At 27.1% G+C, this 18,931-nt stretch overlaps 1 protein-coding gene across 2 annotated transcripts in view; it reads right to left on the bottom strand.

Annotated features, from left to right (window-relative positions):
• Window positions 1-18,931, bottom strand: part of LOC100205420 (protein phosphatase 3 catalytic subunit alpha) — a 51,025-nt gene that overhangs the window by 16,367 nt on the left and 15,727 nt on the right. For both annotated transcript variants that reach the window (XM_065795575.1, XM_065795576.1), the window contains exons 3-7: window positions 8,759-8,883; window positions 8,508-8,619; window positions 8,028-8,313; window positions 7,782-7,859; window positions 800-894 (exon numbers count right to left, since the gene is read on the bottom strand). In XM_065795575.1, coding sequence (XP_065651647.1) covers window positions 800-894; window positions 7,782-7,859; window positions 8,028-8,313; window positions 8,508-8,619; window positions 8,759-8,883 — 696 coding nt within the window. The remainder of the gene's footprint in view (window positions 1-799; window positions 895-7,781; window positions 7,860-8,027; window positions 8,314-8,507; window positions 8,620-8,758; window positions 8,884-18,931) is intronic.

Below are 18,931 nucleotides of genomic sequence, written 5' to 3'. Positions count from 1 at the left end.
TAACAAACATCTTTAGATGGAAGATTTTTACATAAAAAAAAATTTAGAGCAAAATTTAAAACCACCAAAATTTTTTAATAAATATAGAAAATAGTGTTTGTTTGGAAGATCCACAACCTAAGCTACTAAAATCTCAAGTTAACAACAAATTTTCTTTGGTTGGTTTTGAAAATGATTAGCTATTAACTGAGTCATTTTTGCAATCATTTTTATTGGTTTAATAAGTATATTTTTGTCCATTTATTTCTCTATAAGGTCTTCTACTATAAAATAAATTTTCTGAAAATGTAAATATAAACTTGAATATGTAAATATAAATATGAATTAAAAAGTAGATTAAAAAAAAAAAAAAAAAAAAAAAAAAAATTTGTTGTGATTAAAAAAATGCTCATACTTTTATTGTGAGCATTTTAAATAAGGTAAATATACTGGCTAAAACAGAGAATAATGTGTTTATATTAAGTGAAAAAATTTTAATTAAAATAAAATAAAATAGTAATGCACATTTGTGAAAACTGTTAGCAGAATGTCTAAGCTGGTTTCTTTCCATATCTTTAAAACAAAAAATAATCTAAAACATTTTAGTGTAAAATAAATATGCAATATAACTAAAAATATTTAGCAAACACATGAAAAAGTTCTTTAACTTAGAATTGGCCCCTGGAGATTTTTTTTGTGTGTTTGTATGCAAGGGCATACACACACACAAAATTTATCAAATTAAAACTTATCAAAGTAAAAAATATAATATATTGAAAATTCTTAAAAAAAAACAAAAGCGTATAAAATACTAACCAACCTTTATTATTATAAACATCTAAATAATTTGGTGCGGAGAATATTGTTATGAGAGAAGGAAAGCCAGTAGCCTGACTTTTTCTATACATACGATATCTAAAATATAAACTAAAATGTGAAAATGGGAAAAAACATTTGTCCATTTATTTCTCTATAAGGTCTTCTACTATAAAATAAATTTACTGAAAATGTAAACATAAACTTGAATATGTAAATATATGAATTAAAAAGAAGATGAATTAAAAAAAAAAAAAAAAAACAATTTGTGAAAAAAACTAACAGAGGTAGAACAAGTTGAAGTCAGGACCAGTCAAGACAAAAAAAATCAGACATTAGTTTAATAGTAGCAATATTGTGTATATTATATATAGCGTATTAAAGATATCATAATCAAAGCGTAATAAAATTAACATATCAATTTATATGAATTATACAATGATTAACTGGTTTTTTCTTATTCATCACAACTCTTTTTGTTATCTCCTAATGAGGGTAGAGCTAAAACTTGGCTCAATAGTTTCAAGTCTGTAATAATATTTCCTAAACTCTGTGATAGCTTTTAAAAAGGCTGATTTAATTCATGTGTACGAAAATCTTACACCATTGTGCAAGTACAAGTGCTTAAACTGAAAATCTTACACCATTGTACAAGTACAGGTACTTAAACTGAAAATATTTATCAATTATGAAATTAAAAAATACACAAACGGAAAACAAATATGATGAAAAATTAGGACTTTTTCATTGACGAAATTACTAATAGAAAAAGGAAACATAGCCAATAAAAGAAAAATCTAAGATATTAAAGTACCATCCAAAAGAAACTTTCTTTAAGTGATGTTTATGCTAAGCTTTACAAAGATATCAAGATAAATCTATATTTATTAATTATGAAGCTTAAAACTATTGCTAGCCAAAATAATATTGCTAACAAAAACATATTGTTTGTAACAATTTGTTACTACTTAAACAAAGTTGCTTAGGGTGGCAGGTAAAATTTGTTGAGAAATTTGGTTTAACTTATTGAAGAGAGTTGAACTCTCTTAAATAAGTTAAACCATGACTATAAAATATTATATATGAAAAACTATTGTCACCACCAGCTTTTTTTAATTTTATTTCAAATCATGATTTTCATACTAATTTACAAATTTAAGAGACTTGTAGATCTATAAGACATTTGTAAGACTAAAGTTAAACTGTTTCATCTTCATATCTTTGTATTGATAGCTGTTATTCTCTAAAAAACTACAACATGTGACATGCTTGACCTGAGAATAAACTATGTATCACAAATAAATGTATTATGTATCAATATATCAATAGGTAGTAAAATCAGGTTTTCACTCTGTGACTATTTCTTTATGTACTTATATTTAACAACAGTATCAGGAAAATGTCAGTAACAGTAAGTCAAAAAATCATGACTCGTTTTCCAGACGAATAAAATCACTTCTGATTTAATACTTTAGATACAAACAGGAATTGAAACTTTTTCTAATTTGTTTTAAGTCAAGCTTCTCTCTATCCATACTTTTCTCCTTGCTTTTTTGAGTCTTAATAGAACAACTTTCCGGAAACTATTTGTTTAAATTGTATATTTCAATATAACCATATATTCTAGTCTTGAAGGGATCTCAAAGTATATATGTGGAGTTGTGTTTATATTAAAGTGAATGATTTATAAAAACTTTTAAGCTAAATTGTATTGATTAAAACAAAATAATAAACGTATAGCAACAGAAACTAGCTTTGTAGTGTTAGTTGGAGCTCTCGTTTTCCATTTTAGTGTGATTTTTAAGTCTTTAAAATATACACGTTTTTGACGCAATTAACCGAGTATAACTTATTCTAGTTTAATTCTAAAGAGTTTAAGCATTTTCATTGTAAAATTTTTGATATTATAAGAAACCTAGAAATTCTATGAAAATTTTTTATTCTTCATAAATTACTAAACAACTTGTTCAGTTAATTTATTTTCTATTTTTCACAAAATTTGCATTAAAAATATAAATAAAAGCTTTCTGATATTTTAAACTTGTTTATTGGTATAAATTGGTTTTGTGTAATATTTAATGTTAATAAATGATTATTATTTTTATCAAGATTCTGTTAAAAAATTTGTTTTGTATTGTTTAACCGTATAAAAGTATAACAGCATTTATTTGGAAAACGTTTTATTGGGTACACATATTCTAAAAACTCTTATTTAGTCATGAGAGAATATATTTAATGAAACTTAATTTGTAAATCATGTATTACTATTATTATTAAATCATGTATTATAATTATTATTATTATTATTATTATAATTATTATTATTTAATACTGTGTACATTAGTTTATATTTTAAAAAAGGTACTAATTATTTGTACAACTAAGAAAAATTAGTCAGGTCAGGTTATTCTGCTAGTGGTAACATGTAACCCAGTTCAATCTGCTGCATGTTCTGCTGCCTTGTAGAATACACCTATATAGACAAAGGCTAGGAGATACTAACTCCAACTTAAAACACCCCCTGCCTTGGGGCTCTTGGTTGAATAAAGGCTAGAGATAGTGTCTCGATAAAAATACTCATCTTGGGCAGATGTTAAATGCATCAGGCTATTGTCTTGTAGAAGGCCTCCTAGGCAAAGACTTACGGGGTAAACAGATTCTATCTGTTGATCAGCCTCGCACCCCTTCTTCATCGATTAGGCTGGCGCAGATGTATTTTTAATACATTGTTTCCAGTTGAGGATGTTGAATGCTGGATCTTCTTTACTCAATGTATAGGTTTTGCTTGTGTCTCTGTTTTTATGACTAGGCAACTCATTCTATTATCTCCTGATGAGGGTACAGCTCTAAAACTCAGTTTTATGGTTCTGAGACCGACTCGTAGTCAGGTTTCCCAAACTCTGAGGTATCTCTCAGAGAGGTTGATTTCATCAACAGCCGAAAAATATCAAAGTATTAACAGTGCCATGCTGTTGCGCATGGATGGTGTCCCTGTTTGTACTTTTGGTGCGCATTGCCAAGGCCACATTTGGAGCCCTTTGTTACGGCTTAGGGTTTTTAATGGTAATCAGGCAATTGCTTGGGCTATTAAACAGTGTTCTGAGTACTATTTATGCTTTGGGTCAAGTTCTTCAACAAATTTAAAAATGAATAAAGTACCAAAAACTATAAAACACAAAAAACCATCATCATCACCAAGTTCTCTAAACCTATCATTCACTAATATTCGTGGTCTTCGAAGTAACTTTTCTTCTGTTGAGTCTTATCTCTTGCAAAGTTCACCATACTTACTTGCTGTTTGTGAGACTAATTTCAGTTCAATTGTCTCATCTTGCGATTTTAGTGTTGATGGTTATCTTTGTTTAATTCGTAATGACTCCATTAAGCACATGCTTGGCCTGGGCATTTACATTCAAAAGAACTCACCCATTTGTCGGAAAACTAGGTTTAAAACAGACTATTATTTTATGTACTTTCGTTTAGCACCACTTTCCTCTATCACTTTTTTCTTTGTTCTATATCGCTCTTTATCTCAAGACTGCATTCTTTTTGATGTTATTTCTGATCATATTGACCAAGCCCTCTCTCTTTATCCATCAGCTAATATTGTTGTTGTCGGTGACTTTAATGCTCACCACACTGAATAGCTTGGCTCTAGTGACAGTGACTCTGCAGGCATTAAAGCCCACAACTTTTGCCTTTCTCAATCTCTAACTCAAATAGTCAACTTTCAAACTTGCTTTCCAGACAACCCGAATCATTTACCTTCCCTTTTCAATTTATGTCTTGTTTCTGATCCTAATCAGTGCTCAGTTTCAAAAATTAGGTTCTTGTGACTTCTGGAGAATCTTTAATAGTATCAATAATAAGGGCAAATCTGTAATTCCACCTCTCATGTATGATTCAGACTTTGTCACCTCACCTAAAGACAAAGCTGAATTGTTTGCTAAGAACTTTTCATCAACATCATCTCTTGATTCTACTAGTTGCATTCTACCTGATATAGCCAACAAACAGGTTGATCCATTGCTTGACATTAGTATCACTTTAGCTACTGTCGTCTAAACTTTCTGTACTATTCAACAATTGCTTATCAGAGTTTTGTTTTCCAGCCTGCTGGAAAATGGCATCTGTTATCTCTATTTTCAAAAATTCTGGAGAGCGATCTGATTCAACTAACTACCGCCCCATTAATCTTCTTTCTATCACAAGGTTTTTGAATCTTTAATTAACAAACACTTAATCTTGAATCTTGAATCAAATAACTTACTTTCTGATCATCAATATGGATTTGGATCTTCTCGTTCTACAGCTGATTTGCTAACAGTGATAACCGATAAGTTTTATCGTGCATTAGATAAAGGTGGAGAGGTTAAGGCTATCGCTCTTGACATTACTAAAGCTTTTGATAAAGTTTAGCATGCTGGTTTTCTCCATAAGGTTTCTTATTACGGTGTATCTGGTAATATCTTTAAGATTATTGAATCCTTCCTTTCCAATCGTAGTATAAAAGTTGTCCTCAATGGACAGCACTCTTCATCTTATTTGTCTAGTTTTTTTCCTCGAACATCAGCTCTTTGGAATTCGCTTTCTTCATCTTGCTTTCCTGATTCATATAATTTGCAATTCTTTAAGTCGTCTGTTATTAAGTCTATCATTATCTTGCTTTACAATCTACATCTTTTCTCTTCCAGTAACTTCCAATTTTATTCAGTGGTTGCTTGCAGCCTTGTTGAAAGCGAAGATGCTTAAAAATATATATATATATATATTATGTAATATAAACTTATAATTATATCAAAGATATAACTATAAGTTAATACAACTATCCTGACAATCTTTATAAATAAAATTCCAAATAATTAATAAAATTTAAAAAAAGATATTAATTTATTTTCAACTTACAAACGAATATATATTGATAATTAATATGTTTTAATAAACGCATATGTTTTGAGATTTAGTGAAAAATAATACAAAAAAAAGTGATTTACTGATTGTATGTGAAATTTTTTTTTTTTTTGATGTTTCTAAAATGAAAAAATCCTACCATGACCTTATTTTTTTATACTGAAACTCTTATGAAGTAAACAACCTAGAATAAATTATAAAGTCCGTAAATTGCATTTAGAAAAGTGCAAATATTTAAAAGACTTTAAAATCACACTAAAATGCTTTGACTAAAACTACAAAGTTTTTGTTGATAAATGTTTAATACTTTGTTTTACTAAAAAAAATTTAGCCTAAACATGTTTTTTAAACATTCCCTTTAATATGAACAAAACTTGTCTCAGTGCTTTAGAATCAATAAAAACTCATTACTTTTTGACTGGTTAAAATAAGCAGCCTATTTTAATTGTTATCTTTCCACTGTGACAGTTTAGGGGCTGCAATAACTAAATTATGTTATAGTAAATAACATAAATGATTCTATACTGATGACAACACTCTTACTGATTGTTTTGTCATTTTGTCCTCTACATAGTGACTTCTTGAATTATCTCACACAAATCTTTCACGGAAACAATCCAAAAAATTAGAGATTTTTATCTTTTTCTTTTCTACAGACACCTACTTCAAGATGTAATCGACAAACAACTTTTGTTTCTTTTGTTTTCCACAAGACAAAATATTCGCGCAGAGCAAATTTTTTTTGCTATGAGGAAATACTGTTTTATTTCCACTTACTTTCTTTTGCGCTACTTTTTTTTTGTTATTAACAATAAAAATGGTAGCAACAAGTTTATGCTGTATGTTTAACTAAAAGCGATTATTACTTTTTTAGCATACTTTCTATTTTGAAGCATGTGGAAATTTCTTTCCATGCATTCATTTTAACATTTCTGTATTTGTATGTAAGATGTGATATGATTTTGTAATAAAATAATTGAATAAGGTTTTTTATAAGAAAGTATAAGAAAATAAATGCTAAACTCTTATATGAACATTTCTGTTAAAAAAACTGTTACTGCAAGAACAAACAGCAGGTTTAACTCAATTTAGGGTTTTTTACAAAAAGGTTTATCTTTGTGTGGCTTCGTGAAGATAAATCTTCAAATGAAGTGTAACTCTTGGAATGAATGTGCAAATTTACATTTGTGAATTCTTGATTAAATCTTGCTCCTAATTTGACAAATTTACTCATGCTTTCCAATGTTCAGAGTGAGTTCATAGAAAATCAATAAGAATGCCTGTTTAAGAATTTTGTTTCTTTGCCACTTTAAAAACAACTTATTTTCGCTTTTTTTACTGTTGACATCACATAATATAATATTCAAAACTTGATTGGTTTTCGCTTGTAGCGATTTGCAAAATGTCGAAATGAATCTTTTTTTCACTGTGGCGAAACACTGTATCAGAATAATTGCCAGAAATGTTTTATCTGCACATATTTATCAACAAAAACATTTGCTTCACGTGAATATTTTGTCTTGTGAAGCCCTTTAATTACATCTTGAAGTGGTGTAACGCAGTGTTTTAATGCAGCTAAGGGTTACTTTAGGGTTAATTTATATAAGAGATTTTTCATAGCAAGATGGCACTCTTCTATGGCATAAAATATGAAATTACGACTATAGTAAAGGCAATTTCTGAGCATCCTCAAAAAACTTAAATATAGTTAACTATATTTATCATCATAAAAACAATTGTTTACTTCTTCATACTTTTAGCAATTTTGATAAACTATGTTAATTTTTCTAAATAGAACATTGAACTACCTTCAAAAAATTCTCAATGTTTCTTAGACTCTAAGATATGACCTTTAGGTTATCCTATAATGGCCCATATCTATCATATCACATGATCAAAACAAAAAAAGATTTCTTTATTTTTATTGAAAAACTTTATTAGAAATTACAAATTTTACAAAGTTAGTAAGATTGAATTTGTCCTAAAAAATGTATACATAAATATATTTGAGCTATCAATTTGTTTTTAAAAACTTATGACAATCTAAAAGCAGTGTAAAACTGATAAATTCTTACCCAGCATCCTGTGCTTCGTGTGCGCGTATTATAGAGAGCAAATTATTTCTTTGAAGAAAATCACAGCAAGCTTGATAACTAAATTAAATCTTATTTTTTAAATAAAATCAAGTGTTCTTGGTCTTTTACAAACCTTTTAAAGATCAAACTTTGTTGACTAAAACAATATCTTAAATCTTTAAAACTGAACAATCATTATGCCTTGAATATTTTAAAAACTTAAAAAGTGCAGAACTTTAAACCTACCTATAGAAATAAGAGCAGCCCCTAACACTATTATGAGAAAAATGTTCCATTGTCTTTTCGTTTCCATAATCTTCAAGAGGATCAGACCATAATAAATCACACATTGCTCCAAAAGCAGGTGGTTCTCGAAAACGATCTACTTTTCGAATATCGTCTATTGTATGCAACTCTGGAGATAAGCCACCATGGACGCATAAAAATTGTTGATTCATGACAGCAGCTAGGGGCAAGCAATCAAATGACTCCATGCATGCTTCATACACAGCTTCAGAGTACTTAATTTTACCTGTAACAAGAAGCCATCACAGACGTAACATTTTTTAATTTTATTAATTTACCTGTGAAATCAAGAAGAAAAACTGCTCACCCATCAACATTTTGAACATTGTGAAAGTTTAATTGTTTTAAATTAAATTTTCACAATGTTTCATTCTTTAAACTTTAAAAATAAAAATAATTTTATAAATCTTTTTGACTTACATTCAGTTTTGAAAGTAAAATATTCCGTAAGATGACGACATTCATGATTTCCACGTAATAAAAATAATGTTTTTGGATAAATAGATTTTAAAGCCCATAAATACATTACACACTAAAACAAAATAAGATTAACAATATAGAAAATAATAAAATAATAGATAAATAAAAAAGCTAATATTAGAAACTATTGTTATCATTAATACAAAATTAAAACTACTTTGGAGAAAACATTTTCAATAATAAAAACTTACTTCAATTGAAAAATAGCCTCTATCTACATAATCACCAAGAAATAAATATCGAGTACTAGCTGGACTTCCACCAACTTCAAACAATTTCATAAGATCATAAAACTGACCATGGATATCTCCACATACTTAAATAACCAACAGAATAACATAGTAAAATATCTTTTATTTTATTAATGAAAACATGACCATGGATATCTCCACATACTTAAATAACCAACAGAATAACATAGTAAAAAAATCTTTTATTTTATTTATGAAAACATGACCATGGATATCTCCACATACTTAAATAACCAACGGAATAACAGTAAAAAAATCTTTTATTTTATTAATGAAAACATGACCATGGATATCTCCACATACTTAAATAACCAACGGAATAACAGTAAAAAAATCTTTTATTTTATTAATGAAAACACTTTTTTACTTTAAAGTTAAATAAGAATGCTAAAAGCTTACACAACAAGACACAAATTAGGTGATTGCTGTGAAATCTGGAAATATTTCTGGTAATTGAACTCAAAGTTAATTAAAAAATCATAACAACTGTTTTAATGAAAGAGTCAACTTATCATATAGCAAAAGACAATGCAGTCTTCTGTGTTTAGCCAGCACTTTTCACGCTCACCTGCAAAAACTTTGGCTAGTGCATAAAAAAATGCTTGCCAATAAAATAAAAGCATTTTGTTTTAAATTGCAGCAAAACCTTTTTGATTATTTTTTCAACTTTTATGAAATATTTTTATATGAAACATCTGAAATATGAGATATTTTTGACCAGTTTTTTTCATTAAATTATTTTATCTAGTATTTATTCAAAGCATTCTTTTTGCAATTTTAATTTAAACAGCAGGAAAAAATGAATTTTTTAAATCGTTTTCAAATTAAGTGATTGCAAAAAGCATTTCTTGCAATTTGCAATCATTTAATTTGAAGTTCATAGACAGCTTTTTATCAATTAAAGCAATAATTAATGTTTTATGGCAATAATTCAAGACAGATGGCAATTAAAATTTTCAATGTGTTGCAGCACACGTTAAAAAGCATATTATATTTAATATTTCCTAATTTATATGTCCTATTTGGCATATTTACATGAAAACCTGTCTCTTAATATCACAAATCAAAAAACTACCAAAATTGACAATAAAATGTTTTTCATTAAACAATTTTAATTTTATAGTTGACTCAATAATGCTACACTATATTTCAATTTTGACCAATAGTTGTTCAATTTTAAAAATAAAATAAAATAAGCATTACAGGTTTACAGAATAAATTTCATTAAATATATTCTTGCATGATTAAATATAAATTTTGAGAATATTTGTACCCAACAAAAAGTTTAGCAAATAAATGCTGTTAATTAAACTTTCATAATGTTAAACAATTCAAAAATAATTTTTTTAACAGGATCTTAATAAGGATAATAATCATGTAATAACAATAATTATAACAAACAAATAATTTATAGAAATAGACAAGCTTAAAATATCTGAAATATTTTAAGCTTGTCTATTTCTATAAATTATTTGTTTAAATTAAACGTTGATCCAATGTATGTAAAAACATTGCAAAAGTTTGATTTTTTTTACAATCTGAACCCAATGTTGATCCAATGTTATTAACCCGTCGTTGATTCAATGTGTATATACCAATATTGATTTAATGTATATACATTAAATCAACGTTGATCCATGTACATTGGAACAATGTTGGACTTTATACAGAGGATCAACGTTGCGCTTGCATCGAAAAAAGGCAGATATACAATTATACATTTGTATAATTTATGAGAATTATTTTTCATTCAAATATTTCAGTTGATTATGGAAATATACTTTGTTAATATATTTTTCTCTTTTTTGATGAAATATCAAGCCACAAGCATAACAAACATAAATAATGCCTCTTTAAGCAGATACAATATAACAAGTATAAACATGTCATAAGCAATGTTGATTCATTATCAAAATGGCAGAAATATGTATGACAAATACATATATACAACTATATATACACATATATGCGTATAAATTTATAATATTATATGTTCATATGTATATGCTTAACATAAAACAAATAAATTTGATTCTGATAAAAAGTAAGTATAAAGTTGTGGAAACGTAAAATATAACATTGAACCACCTTAAAATACAATGTTTTGCCAACGTAAAATATAACGTTGTGCCAACATAAAATATAACGCTGAATGAAGGTAAAACATTACACAAAGCCAACTAAAATACAATGTTGAACCAATGTTATTTTTTGGTTGTTGGCGACATCGAATTTGTAACCAAAATGATATAAAAACAATGTTGGAGGATGATGTTGGGCCAATGCAACACACAACAAAGTTCTGACATTTTATCAACATATGTGTGCTAGCTGGGTAAGTAACTTAACAAATTTTTGAGTAATCTATAATGATAAAAATAATTCTATAATTTGATGTAAAAAAGAATTTTTAGATATCAAAATTCAACAATGATGTCATATACTAAAACTTTGGAATTAAACGTGCTTGAATAATTTATAAAGTCTGTGTATTGCAGCGTATATTTTAAAGACCTAAAGCAACTGGCTAACATGGAGACGGCGAGCTTCTAGTAAAACAACAAAATTGGTTTTTCTTTGTATATGTTTATTATTACAACATATATACAAAAAAAATTCAGCCCAAACATTTTTTTTTAATCATTCTCTTGAACATGAACACAACTTGTCACGGCACTTTGTGTTTCCTTTTAACACTGAAAGATTATTTAATCATTTCTTAGAAAGAAATGATTAAATAATCTCAAAACCTTAATATAAAAAACTAATAATAGACAGTAGACTAATTGCAGGATAATTAGAAAGGTCAGTGTGCTTTCTAGAGTTTTTATAAAAATTGGAACCAATTGGAATTTAGCAACAATTAATAGTTTAGTAAGAATTAAAGAGAGCTCTGGAGAACACTTTAGTAAGACTATTATGGAAATGTGTGAACCACGAGCCTCAGAAGAGTTTATTTGAGAATTGATTTTAGCATCGGAAGCCGAAATGATTTGGATGCCTAACAATGGGTTAACCTTTTTAAATCGAATAACAAGAAGAATATAGTCATTAGATTCTATAGTCAAATTAGAAGAAAAGTTCTTAGCAAATAACTCTGATTTATTTTGGGGAGAAGTAATAAGATCAGACCTATGAATTAGAGATGGAATGTTAGACTTACTTCAGGTAATAACAGATTTTCAAAAAGTATCTAGTACCTAACATCTGAGATAAGATACAAGATTTAGTAAACTGAGAATAACCTAGCTTAGCATGAGACAAGACCTTTTTTATTTGACTTCTTGCAATAATAAAAAGACATTTGTTTTCAAGAGAGATGTTCTTGTAAATAAGATTTAAAAATGATTATGGTTTAATATAGTAACTGCACTAGAAGGTAAAAAACGTGGAGTAGAATGACAGTTAATTTAAGACCAAAGAGAAGGAATAAAAGCTTCCATACCTGCTTGAATTCAGGAGGTTAGGTAAAAGATGCATTTGTGCATATATAATATGGATTTAAACATGATTTGTTAAAAGGTTTCCTTAAAATCAAACAAAAAACTAGGTAATATAAAAAATAGCCACAGTAACTATATTAGAAGATAGTGGAAGCAAAGAATATTATTTAAGTCACAATCATTTTTAATAGTTATACAAGCCAGTAAGGTGTGCAATTCTATGCCATAACATGACCATGCAAATACTATTACATTTTGAAAACTTGACCATGGCCGTTAAGATATTTTAAAAAATTGTATACATTTTAATAAAATGCGCTAAAAAATTATATTAACTATAAAAAAACTTAAAAAAAAAAAACTTATCCTAAAAGAAGCAAATAAATCTTTGTAAATATAAAAAATATCAAAAAATAAAACAAAAATAACTTTACTAAAACTAAAATTAAAAAAAGGAAAATTTAAACTTAACTAAAATAAATAATAAAATATAACGATAAGATTATTAAATTACATTTGAAATAAATAACTTTGGATCGTTTATCTTTACTAATGTTTTTGTAATGTAATATTATGTGAAACCCTTCAAACATACAAATATTGTTACTTACAAATATTTATTTGTAAGTAACTTACAAATAAATAAGCACTTTTAAAGTTAAAAAAAAAGATTCTTAACAATTCTTCACAAAAATAAATAAATAATAAAATTGTTTTTAAAAAGGTGATAATTTTTTTATTAAGAGACATTTATATTAAAAAATACATACTTATATAAATATAGAAAAAATATGTGATCTATAAGAATAGATATGTATAAAAAATCATTAGCAGTGGCTTGTTTAATACTTTATTTAAATGTGTTTCAATAATATAAACACACAAGTAAAGATCAAAGTTATTTAATTCAAACAGCTTTCAAAAAAGTTTGTATTTTTTATCTTCTCAACAAAATCTTTTTTTTTCGAGTGTAACTTAAATGATTCTTATATGAAATTTATTAGAGACAATTATTGTTGAAAGTCTCGCATATAAAATTTAATTTTTTTTTTCTTCTAAAACTAATTTATTGTAAAAATTTTTTATATAATTAAACAAAAATCTATACAGCTTTCATTAATACTTTAATGAAAATTATTAGTTACTTAAGTTAAAAGCGTTTTGCTAATATAAAAAGGTTAGAAAAAATAAAGGTGTTGAAGTTATTTATTTTTAACGCAATTAAAAACCATATTTTTCAGCGCATTTTTAAAATGTTAAAGGCTGTGGTCAAATGCTCAAAACAAAATATTACTTGCATGGTCATAAAATAACTTGTTTTTGCACACCTTTCTGGCCAAGCCTGGTTATATATTTTGAAACTTTTTAAAGGCATTTTTTGTTTTTTAAAAATAGTTTAAAAAAGAGAAGTATTTTATTGCAAACATTAAAAGAGTGAACTATAAGCTAAATTATAAATAATTTAAATTCAAAAGTATAAATTATTTCAATTCTGTAAAAAAAAAAATATTTTTTAAAAAATTAAAATTTAAGCACATGCTTAGACTTTTGTCTCTTGCTTTATGTTATTGAACAAAAAAAATAGTCAAATATCAAATTTATTATACTTAAATTTTTAATATTATGCTAGATAATGTTGGGTACTTTGGGTGCAGCAGGTACCTTAGGTGCAGTGGGAACTTTGACCTGTTGACTAACAGCAATTTAAGAATACAAAAAAAAAAAAGTTGTATTCAACTTTTACAAATGTTTTTTTCTCACCTTGTATAATATACCCATAGAAAACTAAAAAAAAAAAATTTTTTTTTAACAAATCATTACAGATCTAAAAATGGGGTAAAGAACGAAGAAAGTTTTCCAGTACATTCTCATTTTTTGATTGAAATTTTGGCTGGTGATATATTAAACATGTTGTTGAGTCATAAACTGAAAGATTTATGTTAGGTCTAAAAGTCTACTAAAATACTTGCATTTTTGTAAACTAGACCAATATATGAGCCATAATTATTACCAAATGAGAGTAGCAGTAAATGTTATTTTAGCATATGTTGTAGATACAATAAGATATAATTACATAATCAAAAAAACATGATTTACAGAAAAATGCAAGTAAAAAAAAATACCTTAATTTTTTTTGTCCATTATTACTAAATGTGATTGCAAGCTCATTAAATAAATTACTTAAAATTGTTATCTATCATAGAATTTAGAATGGTGCTAATCCAATAATTAAAGCCGTTCTTTCAAGATTTGGACTTTGCTTCCAGTATAAATTGATTTAACAACACATTAAAACTGTGTTTTATTAGGTAGAGATTTTTCAATAAAGTTATCAGAACAAATGCCTATAAATATTGTTTTTATAATGTACACGCAGCAACTGAAATAAAAATATTTTTATCATATGTTATTTTACCAGTCAGTTTTTCAGCCTGGAATTTGTATCATGAACTTTTGGTGCGCATACAAAACTGTTCTATGACTGATTTGTTAACAGTAATAACCAATAGGTTTTATTGTGAACTAGATAGATGTGGAGAGGATAAGGTTATGGCTCTCTATATTTCTAAAGCTTTTGATAAAGTTTGACATGCTGGTCTTTTCCATAAGCTTTCTTCTTACAGTGTATCAGGTAATACCTTTAAGATAATCGAATCCTTCCTTACCAATCATATTAGTCGTTATTAATCATATAGTCATATTAATCATATAAATCATAACCAATCATATTAGTCATATTAATCATAAGTCGTTCTCGATGAACAGCACTTTTCTTCATTTCCTGTAACTTCAGGGGTTCCTCAACGTTCTATCCTTGGCCCTTAATATCCCAGAAATCTTCACATCTAAGGTGGCGTTGTTTGCTGATGATACCACCATTTATTCTTGTCTTGATAAGAAGCCAAGACTCTCTGATTACTTGGAAGGAAGGGGCATTTGAACTCAAAAAGGACATCACTTCTGCTACAGCATGGGGCTCTTAGTGGCTGGTAAACTTTAATTCAAACAAAACTCAATTTTTTTCAGCTAATCATTATCGCAATATAGACCTTTTTATATTTATGAACGATAATGTACTGGATGAGTCATTTACCTTTCATCTTCTAGGATTAACTCTTACTTTTAATCTTTCTTGGAAACTATATATCAAATTGATTGCAAAAATAGCATCTGTAAAGGTTGCATCTCTTTAATGAGCTTGCCACTTTCTTACTCAGGATTCTATTCCTTATCTCTATAAATCTTAAATCCGTACTTGTATGGAACAATGTTGCCATATCTGGGGCGGATCTTCTAACAATGATCTTTCTTTTTTAGACAAGGTGCAAAAACACATTGTAAACATAGATGGACCTGCTTTAGCAGCTAACCTCCAACCATTATCACATCATCATAATGTTGCTTCTCTTTTTCTTTTCCATAAATACTATAATGGGCACTGCTCTAAAGAGCTAGCATCTCTTGTTCTATCTACTAAAATTCATTCTTGTGTTACTCCTCATTTAATTAAGTCTCATCCTTTTTCTGTGACTGTTTCTAAGTTATCCAAAAACTCTTATTTGTCTAGTTTTTTTCCTCAAACACCAGTCCTTTGGAATTCGCTTCCTTCATCTTGCTTTCCTGATTCATATAATTTGCAATCCTTAAAGTTGTCTGTTATTAAGTCTATCATTATCTTGCTCTACAATCTTCATCTTTTCTCTTCCAGTAACTTCTAACTCAAATTAGTGGTTGCTTGCAGCCTTGTTGGAAGCAAGTATGGTTATAAAAAAAAAAAAATTGCAGGTTTGACTCAGACAAAAATTAAAACTTGCTTAAATTTTGAAACTTTTAATGCAATTATTTTTTTTGAAATATGCATTTTAAAAAATGAAATAAATTTAAATAGTATAACTGTTTTATTTTTTTTATATTTGAATTTTCTATGTATGTAACTAAATTACTTAAGTTAAAATTACTTATTGCATTAAAAATACCATGAAAGTATTAACTTCAATCTATTATCTTTATTTTCTTTTTTGGTATCTGGATATATCCAAATATTTTAAATTTTCAGTATTCAATATCCAGATAGTCATTAATGTTGGATAATAGGAAACCCTAGTTGGACCTGCTTTTGAAGCCAACCTCCAACCATTATCACATTGTTGTATTATTGTTTCTCTTTCTTTTTTCTATAAATACTATAGTGGGCACTGCTCTAAAGAGCTAGCGTCTTTTGTTCTATCTTCTAAAATAACTGTGAGATTGATGCTCTTGTATTACTTATAATTCAATTATGTTTCATCCTTTTACTGTGACTGTTCCTAAGTGCTTTGTAAATTTTTATTCGTCTAGTTTTTATTATCAAACATCAGTTCTTTGGAATTCATTACCTTCATTCTGTTTTCCTTATTCATATAATTTGCTATCTTTTAAGTCGTCTGTCAATTGTTATCTTGCTCTATAAACTTCATCTTTTTTCTTCCAGTAACTTTCAACTTTAATAGTGGTTGCTTGCAGCCTTGTTGGAAGTGAAGATGTTATTAAAAAAAACAAAAAAAAACTAATGGAAATCCTTTCCCCATTTCACAAAACATTACAAAGTGAGGGTTTATCTCAATTGGTTTATGCCAAACACAATTATGTTTAACTAAATCATTTTGTTTTGCATTAAAGTTCATTTATATTTATTAAAGTTCATTTATATTTATATGTAAACCTTTTTATTGTTGTGTCCATGAAATGTTGATTTCTTATTATGGTAAAGCCTTTTTCACAAATTTTTTCTACCCATTTATGATCCACCCATTTTTATTTAATAAGGTATTAAAAAAATAACTAAAGTAAAGAGTAACAGACAATCTTGGCAATAACATAAAGTAGTACAAAAAGCTGTCTTTTGCACAATGAAGATGCTTAAATAAGGTCAATAAACAAGAAGCAAGAGTTTCTTATTTATTGACTTTACACATTTTTAAATTTATACAGTTGGTATAGAGATATTTTTATTGCATTTTGTGGTACAATTTCATTGTAAAAATGTGTAGCAACAGAATAAACAAAGATAAGAATTGATACTGATTTATTTCAAACAAAAATTATATGTAAACATAAAAAATAAAAAAATTAAAAAATGTCTTATTAAGTAATTTTAGTGATGCATTGATGTCCAATATGCCTTTGTTTTTTTCCAAAACTGAATTTATTTTTTAATAATTTTATCATTTATTTTTGTGCCCTTTTATAACAAATTGCACTTGTTGTGCTATAAAACTTCTGGCAATCCTGACGCTAGACCAAAAAGCAATAGAAAGAGTGTGGAACCTAATAAGTTAAGAATTTTTTGGAGTTTACTCAGTTTTTTTAAATTGAGATATGAAGATAAAAATAGCAATTGCAAAATAAAGTACTCAAAATACTATTTTTTACTAATGCCATCACCCTGGTCTGGTAGGGATTTCAAATAAAAATTTTTGCAATTAGATTTTTGCACAAAATCAAATAGAATGTTTCCTTTACTTTCTTTCTTCCTTTTCTTAATTAAAACAATAACTGCTAGTAGTAAACTATCTAAAACTTATTTTCAACTGAATAAAAATATTTGCCTACTAAAATTATTTAAGACAGCATAATTTTTAACAAAAATACTGTTTAACTTGAATGGTATGAATGAACTTCCATTTATAAAAGCCTAATGACTAACATTTGTTGCAAATGAAAAGCAAAAGTAATAACAAAAGTTTTTTTTATACCTTTATGATAATAGTTAAATCATTTTTCGTCAATTTTTTATGTCATAATGGCCAAAGAAAAATCAGTTTAATATATAAATTTTCATTAAACTACACATAACTTTTTTCAAAAAACCTCTGCCACTTTTTTTTTTATCTCTTAAAGAAATCTGATTAAAAACAGTTGGTTAAACCAACTCATTTTGTCCAACTTTATTATTTAAAAATATCTGAACAATCTCTCTTTTTCTGCAGAATTAGACACCCCCATACAAAAAATAAAAACAAATATTCTTAATAACATCTTTTTAAAGCAAACTTATTTTTAACAAGACTGCAACAAATTAAAAGCTTTGTTTAGTGTTTAAGAAAATTTTTGACAATGCCAAAAAAAAAATGCACCTAATTGCCTAGTGTTGTGTTAAGGTGATTTGTAAATTATTCAAATTCTTTTGTTTAGAATTAGCATGATTTTGTCAGCGTATTATGTCTAAACAAGATGCTATAATTTTTTTTTTGCTTCAAGTTTTAATATTTAAAGAAATTTTTTTATAAAATTTTTAAAACTTTTTTATTACCCTCAATTGTGAATCTAAAAATTACCATTTTTTAGTATTTAGTTCAATTCTGCTCAACAGCGTTAACTTAATTAAATATTTTTGAAAAAGTGCCTTAATCTACAATAGATCCTAGCTGTAATCTGATTTAGTACATATTAATTGAATACAATTGTCAAAACACAACATTTTCATCAATTTTCACAAAAAATATTAGAATTCTGACCATAAATGAGCTTATAATTAAGAAAAACTGCCAATAAACAATCAAAAGAGATCATATTAATGATGTTCATTTCACCTAAAAAACGTATTTCTTCAAGATCTTATTCAAATTTGGACAAGCAATTGCGATTTTAAGGAGATTTAAAAAAAAAAAAAGAAGAATCTGTCTGGGTT

Source organism: Hydra vulgaris, chromosome 04, assembly GCF_038396675.1.
Source record: "Hydra vulgaris chromosome 04, alternate assembly HydraT2T_AEP".
NCBI classification, from domain to species: Eukaryota; Metazoa; Cnidaria; class Hydrozoa; order Anthoathecata; family Hydridae; genus Hydra; species Hydra vulgaris.
This window is presented reverse-complemented; position numbering and strand designations above follow the sequence as displayed.